The following is a 25,251-nucleotide window of genomic DNA, read 5'->3' as shown; positions in this document are numbered from 1 at the left end:
GAGGTCAAAAAACGTGCTCTGCTGACGGAACTGATGTCTTGCGCTTTGCTTCAATAAGTGCGAGACATCACTTGTCAGAGCGCGTTCAGACCTCACTAACCAGATGTGGAGGGCAGTTGGACATAGAGGTGTTTTAGAGGTAAAAAATTATATAAATACTGTTCGGTTTCTCACACAAACCGATCGTTTCATGTCTTAGGACATCAATGTGTCGTCACGAGCTGCAGGGTTTAATTTGGATTGTCTGTCGTGTTTTTTTGACTCTTATAGACGAAGTTCCCATTTACACGCATTATACAGCTGACAGACCGCGACAGTTGGAGTTAAAAATGATCATTTGTGTTCTACTGAAGAAACAAAGTCACCTACATCTTCAATGCCCTGGGGGTAAGCAGATAAACATAACATTTTCATTTTGGGGTGAACTATCCCTTTAAACAGGGTTGGGGAGTAACGAAAGACATGTAACTTACAATGCCCTCCACAATTATTGGCACCCTTAGTAAATATGAGCAAAGCTGGCTGTGAAAATAAATCTGCATTGTTTATCCTTTTGCTCTTTCATTCAAAAAAGTCACAAAATTCTAACCTTTTATTAAAGTAAAACAATTGAAAATGGGGGGAAAAGCTCATTATGAAATAAATATTTTTCTCTAGTTCACGTTGGCCACAATTATTGGCACCCAATTATTGCAACGCCCTTTTACCAAAATAACAGCTCTGAGTCTTCACCTATAATGCCTGATGAGTTTGGAGAACACCTGACAAGAGATCAGAGACCATTCCTTCATGCAAAATTTCTCCAGATCCTTCAGATTCCCAACTCTATGTTGGTGGTGCTTCTCTTAAGTTCACTCCACTCATTTTCTTTAGGGTTCAGGTCAGGGGACTGGGATGGCCATGGAAGAAGCTTCATTTTGTGCTCAGTGACATTTTTGTGTTTGTTTTGGATCATTGTCCCGATGGAAGATCCAATCACGGCCCATTATAAAATTTCTAGCAGAAGCATTCAGGTTTTGATTTTTATCTGTTAGTATTTGATAGAATCAATGATGCCATGTCTCTGAACAAGATGTTCAGGACCTCCAGCGGAAAAATAGGCCCACAACATTAAAAATCCAGCAGTATATTTAACTGTGGGCATGGGATACTTTTTATCCATGTGTGCACCAAACCCATCTGGTGGGTTTGCTGCCAAAAAGCTCTTGTTTTAGTTTAATCTGACCATAGATGTCTGACAACTGAATATGCTGGAGATTGTTTCTGGATGAGAGCAGAGGATTTTTCTTGAAACACTTCCTAACAACTTTTGGTGATGTAGGTGCTGTTTGATCATTTTTTTAGGCTTTCTGAGACTCAAGACTCAACTAACAATCTGTGATCCTTGGAGAGTCTTTGGCCACTCAAACTTTCCTCCTCACCACACATTAGGATGATTTAGACTCGTCCTCTTCCAGGCAGATTTGTAACATCTTTAGTTGATTGGAACTCCTTAATTATTGCCCTGATGGTGGAAATGGGGGATTTTCAATGCTTTAACCATTTTCTTACAGTCACTTTCTATTTTGTGAAGCTCAGCAATCTTTTGCTGCACATCAGAACTATATTCTTTTGTTTTACTCATTGTGATGAACGATTACGGGAATTTGGCCTTTGTGATTCCTCATGTTTATACTCCTGTGGAACAGGAAGACATGGCTGGACAATTTCATGCTCCTAGTCACCCTGGTGTGCTAAAAATGTAAATATGAATGGGAATATACTTCAGAGATATTTTACTCATAAGAATTTCTAGGGGTGCCAATAATTATGGCCAACATGTTTTAGAGAAAAACATTTATTTCATAATGTAAGTTTCCCCCCACTTTCAATTGTTTTATTCTGATGAAAGGTTAGAATTTTTTGAATGAAAGAGCAAAAGGATAAACAATGCAGATTTATTTTCACAGCCGCCTTTGCTCATATTTACTAAGTGTGCCAATAATTGTGAAGGGCATTGTAAGTTACATATTTAAAATACAAAATTTGAGTAACTGTATTTCATTACAGTTACATTTTAAATGGTAATCAAATTACAGTTACTTCTGAAAAGTATTTTAGATTATCCCCAAATCAACACAAGAAACTTTCCTGTTATTACCTGGATGATCCACGACTGTTTTCATGTTTTGCGATAGTTGTTTGTGAGTCCCTTGTAATTGTAAAACAAAGAGAAGGTAATTGTGATTTTTTTTTTTTAATCTTACAATTCTGACTTTTCCACGCAATAGCGAGTTTGCATCCATTCTGCTTTTGTTCTCAGAATTGCAAGATTTAAACTCAGAATTTTGTTTTATTAAGTCAGAACTAAAGTCCACGATTCCAAAGTACTGATGTCCATGCGTTTTTATTTGTTATGGAACACCTTGAAAACTAGACACAAACAAAAACAACAAACACAATTTTACACACAACACCACTAAACCACAAATAAAGGATATACAAAATATTAACATTTTTACTGTCTTTGCCTTGTAAGTAACCAGCAGTAGAATAGTCAGGAGCACTAACATGTGTGTCTGAATTCATGGCTGCGTTCAGCCCCGACAAAACGTTGCAAAACGTTTTTTAAGCGGAAACGGTGGTGCGTTGAACACCTCGTTCTGATGATGCAAGAGCTGCGACTATGGCAGCTGAGAAGGCCAATCTCTGTGTTCTTTTTGAAGAATTTTCGGAGCCTGATGAAGTCGGTATAAATACATGTTTAATACTGCAAAATACGCTCGGTGTTACAGTCACTGCCCTTGCCGTCCAGAATAAAACATCTCAATCGAGTGAAGGGATTTGTGGAAACTGTGGTTCCTAATTTGTCTGGCTATCACCAGACCAAGCTCAATTTAAAATTGAACATTAGTCTGGAGAGTCTGCTATGTATTTTCTACTGCACACGAGGCGTGATCAACGAGCATTATTCACGCAATTGGATAGTCCTTCAACCAATCAGATCAAAGATCCGGGTGACGTACTTTGCAGCTGGGCTAGCTGGTAAATTAGGCTTTTACCAAAGCCGGTCGGTAGTAAGGCAAACACATCCTTCTTTTTTATGAATTGTTCCAGGGCAAGTCTTTGTTCCGTTTTCAAAGAAAACTTGCCATTGAAATCTTTTATCAACATATTACTGCATTTTAGTTTAACTAAAGCGCTAAAGAAACTACGGGCATGCAACATCATTATTCTGAGGTAAATTAAGTCATGGAATTACCAAACATGCGATTAAGCTGCCTCAAAACTGTGCATGCATGTATGTATTTGTTGACATGGTTTTAAAGCTATTGTTATCCAATTTGTTGGCCTTAAAACGTCTTAAAATGCATATATGTACATCGAGGAAATCAAAATTTTCTCGGGGGAACATGCCCCCGAACCCCCCCTAGCAAAACACATTTTGTGACCTCGGTAAATATAAAACCCTGCATACGGCCCTGCCCATGGGCCCTCATTCCTGGGACTGATTGCGCACACACCTGCACCACGTCACACTCACTCCATAAAACACTCACACACGCATCCATGCACCGCGAAGTCTTGATTTGCCTTGGTGATCATTTCTGAGCGTTTTCTTGTGGACTGTTACCCTGTTATCGATTGGACTGCCTTACCTCTGTGAACCTTTGCTGCCGACCCCGATCTCTGCCTGTTTCCTGGACTCTGTTTGTTTGCCGCCTGCCACGATCCCTGCCTGTTGTAAGACCTTGTTTCATTGCCGCCTGTCTCGACCCAAGCCTGTCCCTGTTTACGTTACTGTCTTGTCCCTGTTTGCATTGTGCTGTCTTGTCTTAATAAAGACGCTGCAAATGGATCCTCACGTTGTTGACCCATCATTACAAACCGTATCAAGGGCCTTATAAAAATCTAAAAATAAAATAATTGCTTTATCATTTCAGTTCTTTATCATCTAAAATATCTAAAACTAGCCGAATATTATTTGCTATATGCCTACCTTTCATAAAGCCAGAATGGGAAACAGAAATAATTTCTTCTAAGCATGGTTTCAGTCTATTTGCATAGAGGGAGGCTAATAATTTATAATCTGAATTAAGTAAAGTAATTGGGCACCAATTATCTAAATACAGGGAATCTTTGTTAGGTTTTGGGATTAACGTGATCAAGCCTTGCTTCATGGATTCAGTCAATTCACCTTTCTGTACACAGTCTTTGAACACTTCTAAAACAAACTCTTTTATATCTTGCCAAAAGGTCCTGTAGAATTCAAAAGGCAGTCCATCTGGACCTGGGCATTTATTAAGGGGAGCTTTCTGAATAATCATATCCAACTCTTCCACCATCAAACCCATCTCGCAAGATGACTGATTTGCATCACTTATCGTAGGTGTGAATGCTTGAACCCTCTCAAAAAAGCTATCAGAAAAATATGGTTTAAAGGAAGAAGTATAGAGTTGGGAATAAAAACTGGAAACAAAATTAGAAACTCTGGCTTCATCTGTGACCAAATTGCCTTCAATATATAGAGAAGATATTCTTTTAGCTTTTCCTCTTTTCTTTTCTAAATTAAAAAAGTATGACGAGTTTTTCTCTCCAAATTCTAACCATTTCACTCAGGATCTAATAAAAGCACCCTTAGCCTTTTCTACATATAAATTATTTAATTCCTCTTTTAAGTTATGCATTTTGATTTTATCATCGTCATTTGTCTGTTGCTTACCTAAAATTTGATTCATTTCACTTAAGATAGAGGTGTACCTTAGAGATTTTGCCTTTGCTAATTTTCTACATTCGTATTTGAACATCTCCCAATTAGAAGATACAGAAGCAGAAGGTTTTCCTTTAAATTCTTCAATAATATTCTTAATACCTGAGCAAAAGAGGAAATTCGTAATAAAGAACAATTAAGTTTCCAGTATCCAGGGTTTCTACGACAATCAGCACCAGAATCAGAAAAAATAAGGTCAATAAAAGCATGATCTGTGAGAGGAGCAGGACAGATACTACTAGATTTAATAAAAGTAGACATGAAGTCTGAAATAAGCCAGTAATCTATACGTGATTTCCTTAAAATATCGCACTAAACCAAGTATATGAACAATCATTTTCAACATGCATAAACCTATATGCATCCAACAGAGAAAGCTTACTGCAAAAATCATTTATAATAATGTCACATCTGCATGACTCTGGTTTTGGAGGAAATCTATCCAAACATAGATCGGAAGCTTCATTAAAATCCCCTCCAACAATTATTGCAGCAGAGGGGTATTTACATTTTAAATCAAGAATTTTAGAAGATAGATCCTGAAAAAAAAATGCTATTTTGCGTATGATTGTTAAAACCATAAACATTGACCAAGACAAATAAAAATTCTCCCAAAAGAATTACAACAATGATCCATCTGCCCTCGGAAGAAGAAAAGGATTGAAGAATAGAGCCGCTAAAATTACGGTCAAATAAAATCAAAACTCCAGCGGAGCGATTAGTACCATGACAAAACAAGACATTACCTCCCCATTGATTGCGCCAAAAGGTTTCATCTTTAAAACAAGAATGTGTTTCCTGAAAAAAATAAACATCCCTTTTCATTGATGTACAAAAGTAAAAATAAAGCCTTGCATTTAGATAAGTCACGAATCCCCCGTACATTAAGAGAAAAACAAGACAATTTAACTGACATAAGAACAATAACAGAACAAGAGAAAAACTTTATACCACTACAACAGTAACGGAGATCTATTAAATGCAATACAAAGTACAATAAAGTGCAAAACTTGAAACATATCCACACCCCTCTATAACAGCATCTGTTAGCTGCCCTCCCCTTACCTCAACATACTGCAATAGACCTTCATATATAACGACATCAAGTCAATGTCAGTACAATTCGTCAGACAAAAGTTTCTCAATCAAGACGGCAGTGAACATCATTGGCAAAGCCTGCAAACATTGACCTTCACCGTCTTTTAAAAGTCAGATATCGTCCACAGAAATCTTCTTTCCATCTACGATAGCAAATGGACCCTTAAAACCAGCACGACGACCCTCTTTTCGGGCTTTTTCCACCAAAGGCCATAATCTGTTCCTGGCTTCCTTCGTTCTCTGCGTCAGGTCCTCCGAGATCCTGATGTTTTTCTGTTTAAGCACTTCAGATTTTTTTGCGTCAGCCCAAATACGATCGCGGTGAGATCTAGAAAGGAACTGTACAATTATCCTGCGAGGGCGTGCATTGCTTAATTTTGGGTCAAGCCTATGCGCGACATCAATCGAAGTTTGCAGAACATCCGCCAAGCATGGGGGACACCTGGAGAAAAATGTCCATTATGGTCATCTTGACATTCTCCCCATCTACTTCCGGAATACCTGAGATTCTTGAATTCCATCGTCCAGCTCATCTACTCTATCCCATAAGCGTTTATTTTCGACAACCAAGGTAGAGAGCTGAGAGTCCATTTGATCAAATTTAGTAGCTGTATCCTCTGATTTTTTCGCAACAGCGTCGACTCTCATAGTAAGATCAGAGATTAGGATGGAATTTGACGTGACCGATTTCTCGATCTCCAAAAGTTTATCCATAAAGTCATCCTGCTTCTTACCCAGTCTCTCTATTGCTTCAAGCAAGACGGCATTTGAGGGATCTGAGGTCGGGTGTCGCATTTTCGGCAAAGGGCTTGCTGCAGGAGACTTGGTAAGACATATATCCAAGGAATCCACAACATGATCGGATTTGGAATAAGAATGCGTACGTTTAACGCTCTCAGATTTCGGGATGTCATCCACTTCCATCATGACACCACACAAAAATTCAAGAATCTGCGCTGTAGCCTATCCAGTAAGAAATCGTTGACGAAACTTGAAAAAAGCTCTCAAAAATGTGAAAGTTCACTAACGACAGAGCATTGGATATGCGGAGAGCATAAACAGAGTATAAAGTCAGCACATGAATACAAAAAAAAATCTAGAGAGGGTAAGAAAAAAACAAGATTTGCACAAAATTCACGAAAGAGCCAAGAAAACACAACCTACACCGACGCCATCTTGAGAACGCCCCCTAACAGAACTCAACTGCACACATGCTGGAACTAGTAGAAGATGAGCGTAAACAATCTTTGCCGGTGTTGTAAAAAGAATTTAAGTATACACGGAGTACTTGCCAATTAATGCGCTTTCGATATCTTCTATAACGGACACAATGGCGGAATCTACACATCTCAGTTCTTCAACAACAGCCATCATTCACGAGTTCACATTTACATGAAATTAAGTACAGTAAGAGTTATGCATATTTGAGAACCCAGAGTACTCCCCCACTTCGTTGAGATAGAAGTAGATAGAACTGAAGTGAGGAGAAGGGGTGGAGGAGGGATGCTGATGAACTGTCAGACGAACAGAGGTAAGTCTGCTGTATTTATACCTCTTGTCCTGATTGCATTGATTAACTGAATGCTCTCCACCTGAGCTAGTTAGGTAATTATCTGCACCTGTTCCTCCCGAACCTTGTTTAATAAAACATAATTTGTTGTAAACCTAATTCAACCCAAGCGCTCTTTGATGACGTGGCTGATTACGTTTCTGGTGATAATCTGTCAATCATCGCCCTGACAAATGTGATTGGTCCGAACAGTTTCTGTTCGGGCATAATTACTCCTCTACGGATCGAGTCCAGACCAAACGGCAACCTCCCCCTTTCTCTCGTGAAGCCAATACGGAAGTAACTTAAACTGATTCATGCGATTCATCGACTGGCCGCTAAGGACAGGCTCCAAAAGAGAGCAGAATCTCATAGAGTCCCATGTTAAATTGGCCAAGTTTATAGCAGAAAAAAACATGTTTACAAGTTGTTTCAAATTGTGGTTTTGGTCTATACTGCTATTTTTGCCCTTCGTGACAACTCTGAGGGGGGTGAATTTTTTTATAACTTATCCGTTTAAATTATATTAAGCCTTAAAGTTCTGCATAATTAAGGGCGTGGTCACTTGAGTGACAGGTAGATTGCGCTGCTGTCTGTGAGCTGTCACTTTACCTCAGCTGCCGCTGAATTTGGCATCTCAGCCGTTTTTTTTTCTCGATTATTTTATACAATTATAAAATATGGCTTGCTGCATAATATTCGAGACTGACATGTGTCTGTGTAGATGTGCATGCATGCGGAAGAAACAGAACACACGTTGTTGGATCGTGGCTTTGGCTGAAAGTTTTGGTTGTGAGATTTACTACAATGACAATGGCGGGAGGATATCAAAATTCCGACAGCACTGCTTGGATATTATAACTAAAACTGCTGCACTATTTTGAAAAAAATATACTTTGGACACTTTGGCTCGTTTGTTAGATACAATCATATACCATTTTACAACATGGCTGTTCAGATTGTATCCTTTCTTGAAGAACGATGACAGAGAGCAGATCATTAAGAAATGTGACGTTTTTTTGTTTTGTAATGGACCCAAGTGCCACAGATTGGATTCATCTCGTGATCTCCATTTCATTATAAAGGTATGAAGTCCCATTTGATTTTACATGTTGTTATTTGCACACCCAACACTACTGGAGTTTGTGGATCTATATCTAAAAAAAACACCGTAGATTGACAGTAAACCTTTAGAACGTTCTGATGATAAAAGTTATCTTCATTAATATTTTATCTAAGTGTAACACGGCAACAGTTGTCAGTATGACACTATGTTATATTACTCTGAATAGTTATAGGGCTAGGTTCGACTCTTGGGAGGATAAGAATGAAATTTGGGCCAAATTGTATGAAGCAGCTAACAGCCAGCACATTTATTGTACATGTAACAAAAAAATAATAAAAAGAAGAAACAAGTTAATACTTTGCTGTATCTCACAACACTGCTGGAATGGGAAAAATACGATATTTAGTCCAGGTGGTGCAAAGCGGGTCAGAGAAAGAAAAAGTCCAAAAGTCCTCCTGGTTCTTTCACAAGTTGGTGTGTAGTGCAAAAAAAAATATGAATGTATGTATAAGGCCTTTTTTTTTTCTTACTACCCGGGTAGTGTGTGTGCAAAGTAACAGCTTAGCTGTGACTGAAAGAATCCAGTGATTAGGGCTGGGCGATATATCGAATGCTTTTGTCACGCGCATTTCGTCAGTAAAGCCGGTTCCCTGATTACCGCTAAATCGCTATCACCTGCTTTCAAATGGAGTGGCATTTAATAGACAGAGCCGTAGTTCACCGACAAACCACGCAATATCGCGTTCATTATCGAAGGCGATACATCTGCGATATGAACGCGATATTGCGTGGCTTATCAGTGATCTATGGCTCTGTCTATTAAATGCCACTCCATTTGAAAGCAGGTGATGGCGATTTAGCGGTAATCAGGGAACCGGCTTTACTGACGAAATGCGCGTGACAAAAGCATTCGATATATCGCCCAGCCCTACCAGTGATGCAAACAGGTTCGAGTTGAACGTCAGCAATAAGGCCTTCACAGAATCACAGGGTCTGGCTCGCCGTAGATCACAAACTCACATTTGATCAGGTCACAGGATGGAATCAGGCAATAAAAAAAACAGTCTACACAAAACAACACAATTCAGAGTTAACATCTCTAAAGATCCACATTAGCTTGTCACAAACTCCATATGAGTAAATAAATCATCAGAAACATTACTCACAGGCTTCACTCACACGTGTTAGCTTAGCAATTTAACATCAATACACGTGAGCATAATAAACGCATGGATAAATCTGTTTAACACACAGGTTGATCATGTGCATCTCAAAATACTCACTTTTCACATCTAAATCATCTTTTTCCTCCATATACACAGTGAACATCATAAAATACATTTAACAAGAATAAAATGTATCTGTTTCCCTAATATCCGTTTGCAAAAAGTGTATTGAAACACAAAAAACATTTTCAATAAACTTTTAACTCTGACTGTTTTTTTTTCCCGTACACTAAAATATATACAATCCTTTCTGATCATTAAATCAGTTTAAAACATCAACTTAATATTTCTGTTAACATAGAAACTCACCAGAGTTTGCAGAAATAACTTCTCAATCGACATCAATGTGAATTCGAATCCGTTTTGAAACTCGTGAACATACTGTAACAATTTATATGAAAAGTTTACAGTTTTAAAACATCAGAAAGTACTTTTAATGAAGATATATTTCAAATGCAGCGCTTGATCACCTCGTGCGTACCAGCTACGATCAGTCTTCTTCTCTAAATCTTTACACCTCTATTAACCAGATCATGCAGTGACCCCTACAGGAAAACTACAGTACTGCACTGAACTTATATAACACTGTAAAACTTTAGGGGGTTACATCCTCCCCTCCTGAACCTGCATGCGTCTCTGCATGTAATGAATTTATAAGAGTTCAGAAGTATCAGGTGCTAGTACTCTAACTTGAGGGAAAGTATCAGGTTCAAGGGCTCGTGTGAAAGCTAGGTTTAGACCTTCTAATAAGGAATGCATGACTAATGCCAAAGGGTTTCCTAATGACTTATAGTTCAGTCTATCAGGTTGTTCCCTATGTCGTGTAGAACGTCTGAGCTCTGGAATCTCTTGAGCAGGTATGTCTTTATTTTCTAGATCATGCTCCACAGTCACAGTTTCACTGTTTTTGTTTTCTTCTTCATTATTCTCTCTTTGCTCAACAGGTTCAGCATCATTAACAATCAACTTCTGATTGGACTCATCCTCATTTTCATCAGTGGATTTAGAATTCAGACCTTTGACAGGTTTCATCTTTTCCAGGGACTTCCCAGGTAAGATATCCGCCGTCAGGGTTTCTTCAGGTAAGTGATTACTCTCCAGGGTTTCTCCAGGTAAGTGATTACTCTCCAGGGTTTCTCCAGGTAAGTGCAGAACTTCGTTAGTTCCTGAAGGTTCAAACGGCATTGCATTAGGATTCAATGTAGTTCCAATTGTATCCTCAGTCATGGCTTTCTTGTAAGGCACTTCTTTAATGATGGTTATGGTAGGATGTGATGTCTCTCGTGTGGTTTGAAGGAAATAATAATCCATCTCTGCATCGTGGTCTTGGACTGGTTCTTGGGCGACTTCATCTGGGTAACTTAATTCATTCGCTAACAATGTGTCTGTAGGACAAGAATTTTTCTGCTTCCTCTCCTCTCTGTCACTTTCATCCGTGGGATTGGTGGGAGTCAAGAACCCACAAGGCAAAAGCAAATCTCGATGGAGTGTTTTTTCTGGACCATTCGTCGTAAGAGGCTTCACTACATAAACAGGAGATTCATTTATCTGTTTGACCACTTGATAAATTACTTTGCTCCATCGATCAGCAATCTTATGTTTGCCTCTTATTCCTACATTTTTGACAAGGACACGGTCCCCAACATGCAAGGTGGACTCTCTCACCCTCAAATCGTACCTTTGTTTGTTACGAAGAGCCATCTTCTCGCTGTGCTCAACAGCAATCCGGTAACTCTCTTGTAAACTCTCTTGCAGCTTTTTGACATACTCTGTGTGAGTGACTTTCTTCCCCCCTTCTGGTGTGATACCAAAAGCCACGTCAATGGGAAGGCTGGGCTGTCTCCCAAACATTAATTGATAAGGAGAGAAACCAGTTGTATCATATTTGGTACAGTTATAGGCATGCACCAATGGTTGAACATGGTCACACCATCTCACTTTGTCTTCTTCTTCAAGAGTACCAAGCATTTGAAGAAGTGTGCGGTTAAACCTTTCTACGGGATTCCCACGTGGGTGGTAGGGTGTCGTTCGAGTCTTTTTTATCCCTAGCAAGAGACAAAGATCCTTAATTACAGCAGACTCAAAGTCACGACCTTGGTCGCTGTGCAAACGTTCCGGAATCCCGTAATGCACAAAGAAGTGATTCCACAGAGTTTTGGCAACAGTTTTTGCTTTCTGATCAACCGTAGGGACTGCTACCGCGTATTTAGTAAAATGGTCCGTGATAACTAGGATGTTCTTCGTACCACGGCCATCAGGTTCTAGAGAGAGATAGTCCATACAGACAAGTTCTAGTGGCCTGCTGGTTTGTATATTAACTAAGGGGAATGCTCTTTCGGCCTTGGCCTTCCTCCTGATGCACCTCTCGCAAGTATTGACTTTGCGTTCAACATCTAAGAACATCCTCGGCCAGTAAAAGCGTGTGCGGACAAGGTCTAAAGTCCGTTCTCCGCCCATATGACCAATTGAGTCATGCAGGGCTTCAAGTGCAATCTCCCTGAACGAGTTGATAGGAAAAATTCCCTCTGTTCATAGGTTTTCTGTATAGTACTCCGTCAATGAATATGAATTGATCCATCACTCTGAGCATCAGCTGAACTTCTCGGGTTTCATGACGTCTGACACGATAAGAGAGTCGTTTACCGCTATGCAAGAGCTCAATCACTCTACTTATTATGGGGTCCCTTGACTGTTCTGCAATCCACTCTTGTGGTGACATTCTGGGGAGAGTGCTTAACCCAGGAAGCAAATCTGCCTGCAAGAACTCTGCAGGAATGGCATCAGCATTCATGGCCAAACATTCCAAAGCAGCAGGTAAAGAATTTTCCTCTTCTTCCACCTCAGACAAATTGTGTTTCTGGCAAATGGCTTTTACTGCCTCATTAGTGAATGAAGTTCCATTCCCCTCTTTCATGAACTGAGAAATGAATTGATGGATACGGTCATCCTCCGTTTTAGAACTGAAATCAATGTCTGGCTGACAGTGTGGTCGCCGGGACAGACCATCGGCATCTTGATTTTTCTTTCCTGCTCAGTACTGAAGGCTGAAATTGAAGTTGGACAAGGAAGCAAGGCAGCGGTGCACAGCAGCGTCGAGCTTGGCCGATGTCAATATATATGTTAACGGATTATTGTCTGTCATTACGACAAACTCTGCCCCATAAAGATAATCATAGAATTTGTCTGTTATTGCCCACTTCAAGGCTAAAAATTCTAGCTTGTGGGTGGGGTAACGTTTCTCACAATTGGATAGCCCTCTGCTGGCGAATGCAATAACCCTGAGGTGGCCATCTTGCTCCTGGTATAAGGCAGCACCCAAGCCATGCAGGCTGGCATCTGTATGGAGGATATACGGCAACTTTGGGTTTGCAAACCCCAACACTGGGGCAGTGGTGAGCTTTGAAATTAAATGTCTGAAAGGAAACATCACACTCGGTTGTCCATTTACTGCCAAAAGGCTTCCTAAAGTCAGCGTTGGAGAGAGGCTTGCCCCCCCTTTTCTTTTGGGGTGGACAGTAACCAGCTGTCAGTGCATTTAAGGGCTTTGCGATCTTCGAGTAGTCCTTGACAAACCTCCGATAATATCCAGTAAACCCAAGGAAGGACTTTAGCTCACTGATGTTAGTGGGTTTCGGCCAGGTGGTAAGTGCTGTGATTTTATCGGGGTCAGTCTCCACACCGTTTTCAGAAACAATGTGTCCAAGGTATTTTACGGACTTCATGAAGAACCGACATTTGTCTGGGGACAGCTTTAGACCAAACTCTTTTAATTTGTTCAAGACCTTCATGAGTCTTTCCTCGTGTTCCTCTAGACTGCTTGAAAAAATGATTAAATCATCAAGAAACACAAGAACTTCTTTCAGATGGAGGCTGCCCACACATTTCTCCATAACATGCTGAAAGGTGCTGGGAGCATTCGTCACCCCCTGTGGCATCCGGTTAAACTCCCAGAATCCCATGGGTGTCACAATCGCTGTCTTATATTTGTCCTCTTCTTCAACCTCAACTTGATAGTACCCCGATTTCAAGTCCGTAAAAGAAAACCATCTGGATCCTGTTAAGGCGAAGAATGTCTCTTCAATATTTGGCAGTGCATACGCATCCTTTATTGTTTGATTATTTAACTTTCTATAGTCCACGCAGAGCCGAATGGAACCATTTTTCTTCTTCACGACGACTATGGGTGAAGCAAATGGACTTTCAGACTCACGGATGATGTTTGCGTCCTGGAGTTCCTGAAGGTGAAGTCTGACAGCCTCATAATCAGAAGGATGGATGGGCCTTACTCTCTGCTTGAAAGGGGTTGGGTCAGAGAAATGGTGTGTGCTTAACTGCCATGGTGTGTCCATAATCAAGATCATTCATAGCAAAAACCTCAGGAATGGAATTGAGCTTTTCTGCAATTCTGTTCCTCCATTCTTCAGAGAGAGGCGAGTTGGTGAAATTGAAAGTGATCTTGTTATCAGGGCTGGTAGAACACATGGCATTGCAGCTAACTACAGTGGAGGCAGGTGGAACATCTGGCTCTTTCTGACCATAAGAGGTGTCCTTCAGTGAAGACAAAGCAGATGGAACATAAAGCTCGGCTAAGCAACATTTTCTCGGAAGGGTGATTTCATGAGCGGTTTCATTCTGAAGAAGGATAGGAACTTTGAATGATGATCTTCTGGGACTTGAGAGGACATAACTGCAAAGAAGCAAACCACCTGGAAGACTGGAGTGAGCACACGGCTCTACCACAAGGGGAGAATTTCCGGCTGTAGACACGCCTCTAACATATCCATCCAGGACTACCTTTTGACCAGCAGGTATTCTGGCATTCTGTTTCCCTTTAAATCTGACTTGGCCAACTTTGCCATTTTGTCGATCAGTTGTGTATCTGGACTAAAGGGGAGTATGGATGTCGCCTGTTGAAAACAGCATGGCCTTCACTGCTTGTGACACAGGACTTGAACAAAGCATCTAGAGTGTTAGTGCCAATAAGTACTGGGATTTCAAGATTGAATTTGTAGTCAGGAGTGACGAGTGCTAGCGTGGTGACAGTTTCAGCTTTTCCAGTGATATCTTCAGGGAAATGCATGCTCACTTCAATGTAGCCCAAATAGGGCACAGTTTGCCCTCCAGCTCCTTCGACCTCAATGAGACTATCTAGAGAGAGGATTGGATGGGACGACAAGTGAGTGTCATAGAATGACTTGGAGAGAGTTGTCACCTGTGACCCTGAATCAAGAAGAGACATACAGGGTTTCCCTTCAATGACAATTTCAGCAGTGCATCTGGGACCTATAATGCTAGGACTTAACTCAATGTCATTGGCTGAAACACTGGAATGGGCTTGACTCTCTATTCTATCTCCATTCAATCCATTGGGACGTTTCTTTCTGCAAAGGGCCCCAGTATGTCTTATTACTGAAACCCGAACCGGTTTAACGGCATTCCGTTCCTCCTTGTCCAGTCATCCTGTTTGGCTTTAAGCTCTTTGTACTTCTGGTCTACTAGGGCTTTGTTAATGGAGCCTTCGCATAGTCTGGCTACATGGCCATCTTCTCCACATCTAAAGCAGAACCATGGCTTTGGAGGTTTACTTGTTACTTGCTGCACATTTATTTCTGCTTTAGCTGGCATTGCTTTTGAGCTTTCCACTAACTTGGGCTCACGTCCTTTCTTTTTAGACTTGGAGGAGTTTAACTGCATTTGCAGATCGGCCACTTGCTTCCTCAATGCCTCAGTCTCAGACAGGCAAGCTTGCAACACACCAGGGTCGCCATAAGCAGAGACATCAGTAGCAAGCTGTGTGACTTGTAACCTTATGCTCTGAACTGCCTATGTGTCGCTGCATCCTATCAAGTTTTGCAGCTCTTCTGTCCTCTTCAGTTCTGAGAAGTAACAACAGCTCAGCAAAGTCAGGTGGTGTCTTTGTTTTAGACTCAAGCTGAAGGGTAAGTATCAGGGAATGATCCCAGCACCCACGCTGCAACTGTTTCAGTAAGTGGCTATTTGCGGAGGACTGCTTTACTCCATTCCGCCTGACAGCAGTGCTAAGGATGGTCTGCAGTCTCTGTAGGTAGTCAGAAGCTTTCTCGCCCGTGTCCTGGTGAGTATTTAAGAACCTTGCAAAGATCTCATCGCCATCCTCCACCAGCCCATAAGCAGAATCAAGAGAATCTCCTCTTGTGGAGGGGCAGCGGAACCAAGTTGCTTGACCACATCTGAGGCTGGTGGTAAGAGACTTTCAATGATCCTCCTCCGCTGAACATCTGGAGGGAGAGAACCTTGAAGCAAAAGGTCAACATGGAGGCACCATGTATCAAAATCGGCTTCACCTGGGGGTTTTGGAACTCGGCCAGAGAAGGAACGCAGCCATTTTGAATTTGCCTGCACTGCAGAAGCGTCATTTTTAATAACATGTTCAACAACTATGCGCTGCACCTCAGGTGGGTTTAATTCATCAGGAGTAAGTGCATCCAGTGCAGACTTTGGAGTCTTTTTCCTCACTACTGGATCAGATTTCATTTTTGATTTTTTAGACTGCGATTTCTTTTTATATCTTTGCAGGATGGAAGTGCTGTGGTCAGAAGATGTCATCTCTGATGTCACATCATCACAACTGTTCTCTATTGAATCCAGAGAAGAATGTTCAGCTTGGGCATGTGACTGTTCAGTGAGTGGGGCTAACACTTTGACACTGTCTACATGCCAGGTAACTGTGGGGTTTTGCACATTTTTTATCTCTAGGGGGAAATCAGGCTCCATTAGTGCAACAGGAGTTTGTGTATCAAACTCTACTACTACAGTAGACTGCCCTGACCGTATAGTACTGGGGGCTACTCTCACTACTTTCACCACAACTCCATATTTTGTAAGGGTGTCAGCAATTTCATCATCAGCATCTGTATCAGTAATGCCTAACACACACACAGCACATTTTGCTTTGACATTGTAGCGTCTCTCAATATCTGAAACACTCATTTTGCTTAATCACTTCGCAAAACTTTTACAGAAAATAATAAAAAAATATCAAAACCAAATAACTTGTGCTCAAGCTGTAATTATCCTCCTGGCTGTACTCGCCACAAAAAGTGGTGTAACACGGCAACAGTTGTCAGTATGACACTATGTTATATTACTCTGAATAGTTATAGGGCTAGGTTCGACTCTTGGGAGGATAAGAATGAAATTTGGGCCAAATTGTATGAAACAGCTAACAGCCAGCACATTTATTGTACATGTAACAAAAAAATAATAAAAAGAAGAAACAAGTTAATACTTTGCTGTATCTCACAACACTGCTGGAATGGGAAAATACGATATTTAGTCCAGGTGGTGCAAAGCGGGTCAGAGAAAGAAAAAGAAAAAAGGAAAAAAAAAAAGAAATTGTCCAAAAGTCCTCCTGGTTTTCTTACTACCCGGGTAGTGTGTGTGCAAAGTAACTGCTTAGCTGTGACTGAAAGAATCCAGTGATGCAAACAGGTTCGAGTTGAACGTCAGCAATAAGGCCTTCACAGAATCACAGGGTCTGGCTCGCCGTAGATCACAAACTCACAGTTGATCAGGTCACAGGATGGAATCAGGCAATAAAAAAAACAGTCTACACAAAACAACACAATTCAGAGTTAACATCTCTAAAGATTCACATTAGCTTGTCACAAACTCCATATGAGTAAATAAATCATCAGAAACATTACTCACAGGCTTCACTCACACGTGTTAGCTTAGCAATTTAACATCAATACACGTGAGCATAATAAACGCACGGATAAATCTGTTTAACACACAGGTTGATCATCTGCATCTCAAAATACTCACTTTTCACATCTAAATCATCTTTTTCCTCCATATACACAGGGAACATCATAAAATACATTCAACAAGAATAAAATGTATCTGTTTCCCTAATATCCGTTTGCAAAAAGTGTATTGAAACACAAAAAACATTTTCAATAAACTTCTTTTAACTCTGACTGTTTTTTTTTTTTTCCGTACACTAATATATATACAATCCTTTCTGATCATTAAATCAGTTTAAAACATCAACTTAATATTTCTGTTAACATAGAAACTCACCAGAGTTTGCAGAAATAACTTCTCAATCGACATCAATGTGAATTCGAATCCGTTTTGAAACTCGTGAACATACTGTAACAATTTATATGAAAAGTTTACAGTTTTAAAACATCAGAAAGTACTTTTAATGAAGATATATTTCAAATGCAGCGCTTGATCACCTCGTGCGTACCAGCTACGATCAGTCTTCTTCTCTAAATCTTTACACCTCTATTAACCAGATCATGCAGTGACCCCTACAGGAAAACTACATTGTATTGAACTTATATAACACTGTAAAACTTTAGGGGGTTACATCAGATAGATAGATAGCTCCTTTGCCTGCTAACATGGTCACGTCAAGCTAGACGGGCGTGGTTTCAGCAACCAGTCATATTAGCTCAAACCACCTCCCCGCCTCTTTGCCCATTTTCAGTTATCCGGGAGTGACGTGCGGTGACGCGCAGCTAAGATGGCCGCGGCCCCATTTTCGCTTCAAAACGAATATATATATATATATAAAACAAATATATATATATATATATATATATATATATATATATATATATATATATATATATATAAAACTAAATACGACCTCACGTTTTATACGTTTGCAGCCTCTGAAACTTCCGTCCGTCATAAAAATGAATTCGGATGGTTCGATTTTCTGCATTTTTCGCATCCGTAGCAAATATTTTGAGGGTTTTTTGACAATTGATCCACCAAATGACGAATATGAAAAAAACAAATACGACAGTTTCGGACTCAGTCAGGGTGCAAGGACCTTAAACTTTTGAGGCTTGCGCGCCCTCGCCCTCAACCTCGCGCCCCACCGGTTGAAAACCACTGCTATAGCAGAAGATCAGCTTTATCAATACAGTTTTTTTTTAAAGTTGTCCTTATCACAAAAAGAAAAAAAAAAAAAGAACCAAAATCACAAGACAGTACATAAAATCACAGAAACATGTTCGGCAGGTGTTTCATAACAATGATTGCCTAGCTGTTGACCCTGGTCCAAGCGATTATCTTATATATATATATATATATATTTTTTTTTTTAGGGTGACTTGTAACATTCTGTCCAGGGACTGCAGATGAAAAATAACCTTTCGGCTAATTCTGGTGCATTTAACAGAAATGTTTTATTAATGTGCAATGTCGCGCAGTTGTGTGTTCAAGGTTGACAATGTTGACAAGACTATGGATCCAGAGTGATTTCATACACATATCCAGAAAGAACCAGTTTTTCAAAATTGTTTTCTTTGCAGAGATAAACCCAGAAAATACCATTCTGAGTTGAAAGTACTTTATATTTATAATCGAACTATCATTAAAGAAATGGAATCCAGGACTTGAAACAAAAAAAAATGTCAAGTATGTCTGTTAAAACTGACAGATGACAGTAGGTTGTACTTTAAGAATCAGCCTGTGAATCTCAATAACGGTGACAAGCAACATATTCTGATCAACAGATCAACTCTGAACATTAGTAAACAAGCTACTAAAAAGTCACATAAACAGAAAAATTTAAATAGTGAGAATAAAGAAAATTACTAAGACAATTCAGCTCATAATTTATTCATGCAGCAATGCATGATGGGAGGCATGGATGAATTTTGATTGGTGGCACCCAGAATGCATTGCAACATGCATTGCTTGTTATCATCAGGTGTCTTCAATAATGGCCAATCATCACTCAATTAAACACTTATTTATCTCATTAATGCTTCAGTGGGTGGAATAAAAATATGGCAGGACTTTTACTTTCTGACCCCTGGACTTCCCACCTCTGCTGCTGTGAACAAGCACTGAAAGAAAGAGAAATAAGAACACAAACTACAACTTTCTTCATCCACAGCCTTAGATGAACTGAAGATAAAAGACATTAAATCTCTCAAGATCTGATTAAACAGCTCCACAAACAGCATTACCAGCTTGACTTATTACTAACCAGACTGACTTTATTTCTGTCACACGTCTACAGAAGCTCTTATAGAGAATTAACAGAAGTTTAGATGTTTCGTTTGAGGTCACCATCATGGAGGTTGGTGGTTGCTTTAGTTGAGCTCTTGACCCCTGACTTTTGTAAAGATGTTTTTCTATCAACAATTGCAGTTGTTTTCAAAAAAACTTGACTGCATTAATAAGTCAGATCAACACGTCTATTCTAATAACGGACATATGACTATATTAAAATGATTTAATCATCTGTTTTATTGTTTTTTTTTTTTTTGAGGAACATCAAGAAAACTGGATATTTTTTATGTTTCCAGAACCAACACTGAATATTTAGAGAATATTCTTATAACAAAATTCTGTTAGCTGGGTCTCTCTCTCTCTCTCTCTCTCTCTCTCTCTCTCTCAAATTCAAATTTAAAATTGCTTTATTGGCATGACTGTAAATAATACAATTTTGCCAAAACATATATACATAAAACAGTAATAAAAATATTATCAAATATTATAACACTATCAAATATTAGAAGACACATCGTTTCATACAGTCATGTGACCACGATAATATAGAGACAATTTTGCTATCACGATACTATGATATTGATAATATTGTTGCATCCCTAAATAGACAAAAAAGAATATATTCACCTTGATTTTATCAATGAGTGTGTTATCCTGTCGTACTCTTGAACTGATTGCAATGGTAACGTCAACATAACCATTTCCATCTAGTTTGATTCCAGTGGAGGATGACAGCAACATCCATAATAAGACCAACACCGTTCTTGAGTCCATAGCTGTAGAGTTTAGATGAACAGCAACTCACAAAACCCAGTTTTGAACAATTTCACAAATGGTCTTGAGGAGTCTGATCAGAGAGAAGAGGGTGTGTGCTTCAATGTCATGCAGGGGTGTGACTACATTCTGCTAACATCATGGTCTGTTTAAAACAAGATATATACTTCAGATATTATATTTACACACGGATTGTACATTTAAAAAATGTTTACTAACAATTAGTTTACTTGGTGTGACTATGATGTGGCAGTGCATTGATATGGGCTCAAAAGAGCACATAAAACAAAAAATGCAAGTGTGTTCACCATCACAGGTTAAATGATTGTTTATTACATAAAAACTCAATAAGACACTTGAAAACAATTATAAAATTAAATTTTTGCCTACTATTACAACTATTAGTGTTTAATCAAATCTGTTTATTGTAAGAACTGTGGACGAACCAGACAAATGAATCATTCAGATGATTCTTTCAAAACATAATTCTAATTCAGAATTGAGGTTCCGGCTCCGGCCCGTCTGCAGATAAATCCAGGCTGATTACTTTTACGACACATGCTTCCTGATAGCAGAAGCGACATACCAAAGGGTCACCCAAGAAGACAGAGAGACAATCCAGACCCTTTTGTTTCCTTACTTCACAGGAAAGCCAAAGAGACTGTTGAACAAATAAATCTGCTTCAAAATTGTTCCAACAATTTTAACGGACTTATCAAACATCTTTTAACTACATACATTTTGCATTATGTGTCCACAAGTACTACCTGTAAACAGTTAGGCTTTAGAACACTCACAATTCATGTAAATGTGTTAACTCTTGACTGAATGACTGAAAGTATGCCTTATTTGGACTTAATTTGATTCTTTCCCCCTTTCCTATATCCTGACTTGAATGAAATCTGTTTAAAATGTATTGTATCCCATTTAACAGCAATTATGTTAAAATGGCAATCTGCTAAAGCAGAGACAGACCGGGATGTAACACTTATGTTTTATTGGGGGCAGAGGAAGGCCCTCTTGAAACAAGACAATGTCTGATTGGCCAAGACTCCTCAGAGGTGTGACAAACAACTAAGTTTAAATGATCATATTGCAAGATAGTGAACGAGAGGAGTTGGTTAGTAAACGAGAAAGGAGTTGGTTCTGTTCTGGGAAAAGAAGCCAAGACAAGTACCAAGAACAATGGAGTGACAAGAAGAACCGACCAGCCGCTCATTCAAGCCATCCAACCTTCACTCACTTTTCTTTTCTTTTACTTAATTCTCCTTTACCGCTGAAAGTCTTGTGTCCTAAGTTTCGCCGCAAAGTTCAACCAACGACTATTGCCGCTTCAACTCCAGCGACAAAGAGACTTCCTTCATTGTTCCACACGGACCTGATCTGGACCAATCATCGACTTGGGAAACCCCTCTCTGCACGACGAGGGAAATTCACCTTAGTCAACGCAAGCAAGTACCTCCAGATGAAAACTGAACTGGTGCATTTAAATGAATGATTCATGGTTCGTTCTGGTCTTTGAAATGCATTGATAGGAATTCGGTTAATCAGATCTCTCTCTCTCTCTCTCTCTCTTTCAAAGCTCTTTCTCTCTCATTTCTTTCTTACTGCAACACGTATGAATGTGTGTGTGTGTGTATGTGCGTGCCTTTGTGTTAGATTAGTTTGTGTTAGAATTAATTAAATTCTCTTGTAGATTTTAAAAGGAAAGTGTCTTGTATTATGTGCTTTATGATTTAATTTCTTAAACTGTGATCAAGTTACCGTGCTCTAATCAGTGTTTTCACGATTGTTGGATATTTATATCCGTTACAAGAGCTTATTACGGCTCGAGCAAATGAATGCTGGACGAATCATTTTCTCGGTCGTAATCTAAACAACTCTTTATAATTCCCTAAATATTTCATTTGAGCTAATTTTACTTCCTAGGGTGTTTTCCCTACACTATTACACTTAAACCTGCAGTCTGGAATTTTTTCTCTTTGTCACCATCTCTGTTTGAAACCTACAATAGCAGTCATATGCGGAACAGTTATCTGTACGTGCGTTGTGCCTCGGCACAGCTCGTAAGCGGATGAATCTAATGTTTGCTGTCAGTCACCGCACCGGTGTGGATACTGCACTTCAGAATAACAGATTCTATGTCTTGAAAGTATGACCAATATAAGAATTTTCACTGGAAAATATCATCTGAAAAAGTAACTAACATTTTGTTCTGACCTACTGAGGAAAAAAGAATTAGCCTACAATAAATTGCGCTGCCAATGATGATTAAATCTAACGATTGCTTAGCTTGGATCATGCCAAAACGTGCAAATTATTGTTACTGTTGTATTGTTCTCAAATTGTTAATGTAAATAAATAAAAATATGGCAGGACTTTTACTTTCTGACCCCTAGACTTCCCACCTCTGGAAATGGTCAAATATTATTTCAGTGGAAAAAGGCAGACCCTTCAACACATAGCAGCTGGACAAAAGAGATTAGGTCTTACATTCTGCTGGAAAAGATTAAATACATGATTTGAGGTTGGAAAGTTTCAGGTCACTGGAGGAAACTGTCTGAGTTATTGGAGGAAATGGTCTCTTAACATGCCCAGGAAGTTTCTTTAAATTCTTGTGATTTATTATTCACTGGAAATGGAATCAATATTTTGTTATTCTAGTGATATGGGGAATGTTAATATGTTTTTTTTTTGTTTTGTTTTTTTATTGCTGTAACCATGTGTTTATACAACACATTTGTTATTAGTCTGTGTGATACCATATTAAAAAAATTGTCTGTAAAGTCTTTATCTGATTGTCATAACACTGCTGTAGAATCACAGTTTTGCTATAATCTGAAAAACATATCCATTTAATCAGAGACTAAACTCTGAATGAGAACAGTGAATCTGGATGTTAAATGATAAACGTCATCAATATTTATCCATCAGTGCCTGATCATATATTTTCTAAGTTTTTGTGCCATAACAAATGAGCTGTATAAACATGTAATTATAATAGCCAGAAAAAACTAAAAATGGGACCAATGGGCCATTTTTGTTCACAGCACAAGTGCTCCTAAAGAAAAATGTTACCGTAGAGCCCTGTGTATGAAATGGTCAAATATTATTTCAGTGGAAAAAGGCAGACCCTTCAACACATAGCAGCTGGACAAAAGAGATTAGGTCTTACATTCTGCTGGAAAAGATTAAATACATGATTCAAGGTTGGAAAGTTTCAGGTCACTGGAGGAAACAGTCTTTTGACATGCCCAGGAAGTTCAGTTTCCTCAAATTCTTGTGATTTATTATTCACTGGAAATTGGATCAGTATTTTGTTATTACAGTGATAAGGGGAATGTTAACAGAGTACGTGCAAATAACCAAACTACTGTGTACTGTCTCAACATCCAGCCGCTCTGACTGGCACATTTTTATTAAACAGAATAAGCAAGTGCAATCATTCAGTCATTTATTAGGTCACATGACATACACTTGACACTGTGATTGGATTGACTGTCCCACAGAGAAAAACAAAGCTGGGTAAACAAATAAAATACAAATATAAATTAATACAAAGAGCATAATACTTATACATCTTAACAGCCCCACTTGCTCGAACATTTATTTCATAATTTCAACAAGTACACAAAATTCATACACCGAACATATACAAGTAAAATTTCAACTTAAGCTTTGTTGCTGGTTTTGTTAATACATCTGCAACCATATCATCAGTTGGACAGTCCTCTAGACTAATTCCCACATAGTAGGTGACGTTCTCAGGACCAGAGATGGGAAGTCCAGGGGTCAGAAAGTAAAAGTCCTGCCATATTTTTATTCCACCCCCTGAAGCATTAATGAGATAAATAAGTGTTTAATTGAGTGATGATTGACCATTATTGAAGACACCTGATGATAACAAGGAGTTATCATAGTTCGACTCATCCATCCTCCTGCGGTGAGACGGCAGCGGTGTTTATACATGACCATTACTAAAGTTTTCTCGAAGCATTTGAAGGTCATAGTTCCACCTGATCTCATAGGATTTAGCTTAAAGGTAAAGAAACCTCATGCAAGACAATTACATTTTCATTATTTCATCTAAATTCTCCAAATTTGACTCTACTTTTATGTTGTCAGTGAAAACGTTAAAGAAATTTTAATTTCTGGTATAGTAATTGTATGCTTTACCTGTCCCTTGGTCGAGGTCCTCACCAGGAGCCGTCCAGCCGAGAAACACAGAGTCCTCCTGGATCTCAGCACTCAGATCTGTGACTCTGTTAGGAGGGAAATTTGGTGGGGCTGTGCCTGTAAAAGCCACTTCAAAACTCTCTCCGGTTGCTGTCCTGGTAAAGCTTCCAACCTCGAGTGATTCTTCAGAAACTTGAGGCTTTGGAGGGTTCACATTGTTACTACTGCCTTTTTTTTTTTTTTGAGTTTACTAAAGAACATTTTAAATAAAGAGACTTCCACTGCATCAACAACTACACAATCACCATCTGTTAAATAAAACAACACGCAGCATACCACTAATATCTTTTGAGCTTCTCCTGAACCTAAGCACAGGCTCTACTCTTCAGCACAATGGTGACCCACAAAACTCAATTTTACAGTAAACTGCTAACTTACAGTTTATCACTGTTAAAATACAATTTGTGGGTGTGTCTTTTTATCTTAAACCTTTAACCCTTTCATCCCCACTGGAATATCCTCTACTGCAGTGTATCCCAACCCTGCTCCTGGAGGCACACCAACAGTGCGTATTTTTGATGTCTCCCTT

The 25,251-nt window shown here is 39.2% G+C and overlaps 1 protein-coding gene across 4 annotated transcripts in view; it reads right to left on the bottom strand.

Moving 5' to 3' along the window:
• LOC137004690 (calcium-activated chloride channel regulator 1-like) overlaps positions 1-25,051 on the bottom strand; it is a 30,824-nt gene extending 5,773 nt beyond the window's left edge. Inside the window, exons 1-2 of one of the 4 annotated variants that reach the window (XM_067365255.1) lie at positions 20,340-20,528; positions 19,523-19,543 (exon numbers count right to left, since the gene is read on the bottom strand). In XM_067365255.1, the coding sequence (XP_067221356.1) occupies positions 19,523-19,543; positions 20,340-20,486 (168 nt within the window). In that variant the 5' untranslated portion in view covers positions 20,487-20,528. Of the gene's footprint in view, positions 1-9,998; positions 10,062-19,522; positions 19,544-20,339; positions 20,529-24,662 lie in introns of those variants that run through there. The other 3 variants (XM_067365258.1, XM_067365256.1, XM_067365257.1) reach the window with 3 other exon arrangements.
• Positions 25,052-25,251: the final 200 nt, after the last annotated feature.

Source organism: Chanodichthys erythropterus, chromosome 17 (assembly GCF_024489055.1).
Source record: "Chanodichthys erythropterus isolate Z2021 chromosome 17, ASM2448905v1, whole genome shotgun sequence".
Lineage (NCBI taxonomy): Eukaryota > Metazoa > Chordata > Actinopteri > Cypriniformes > Xenocyprididae > Chanodichthys > Chanodichthys erythropterus.
Note: the sequence above shows the minus strand (reverse complement) of the source record. Positions and strands in the feature narration are given on the sequence as shown.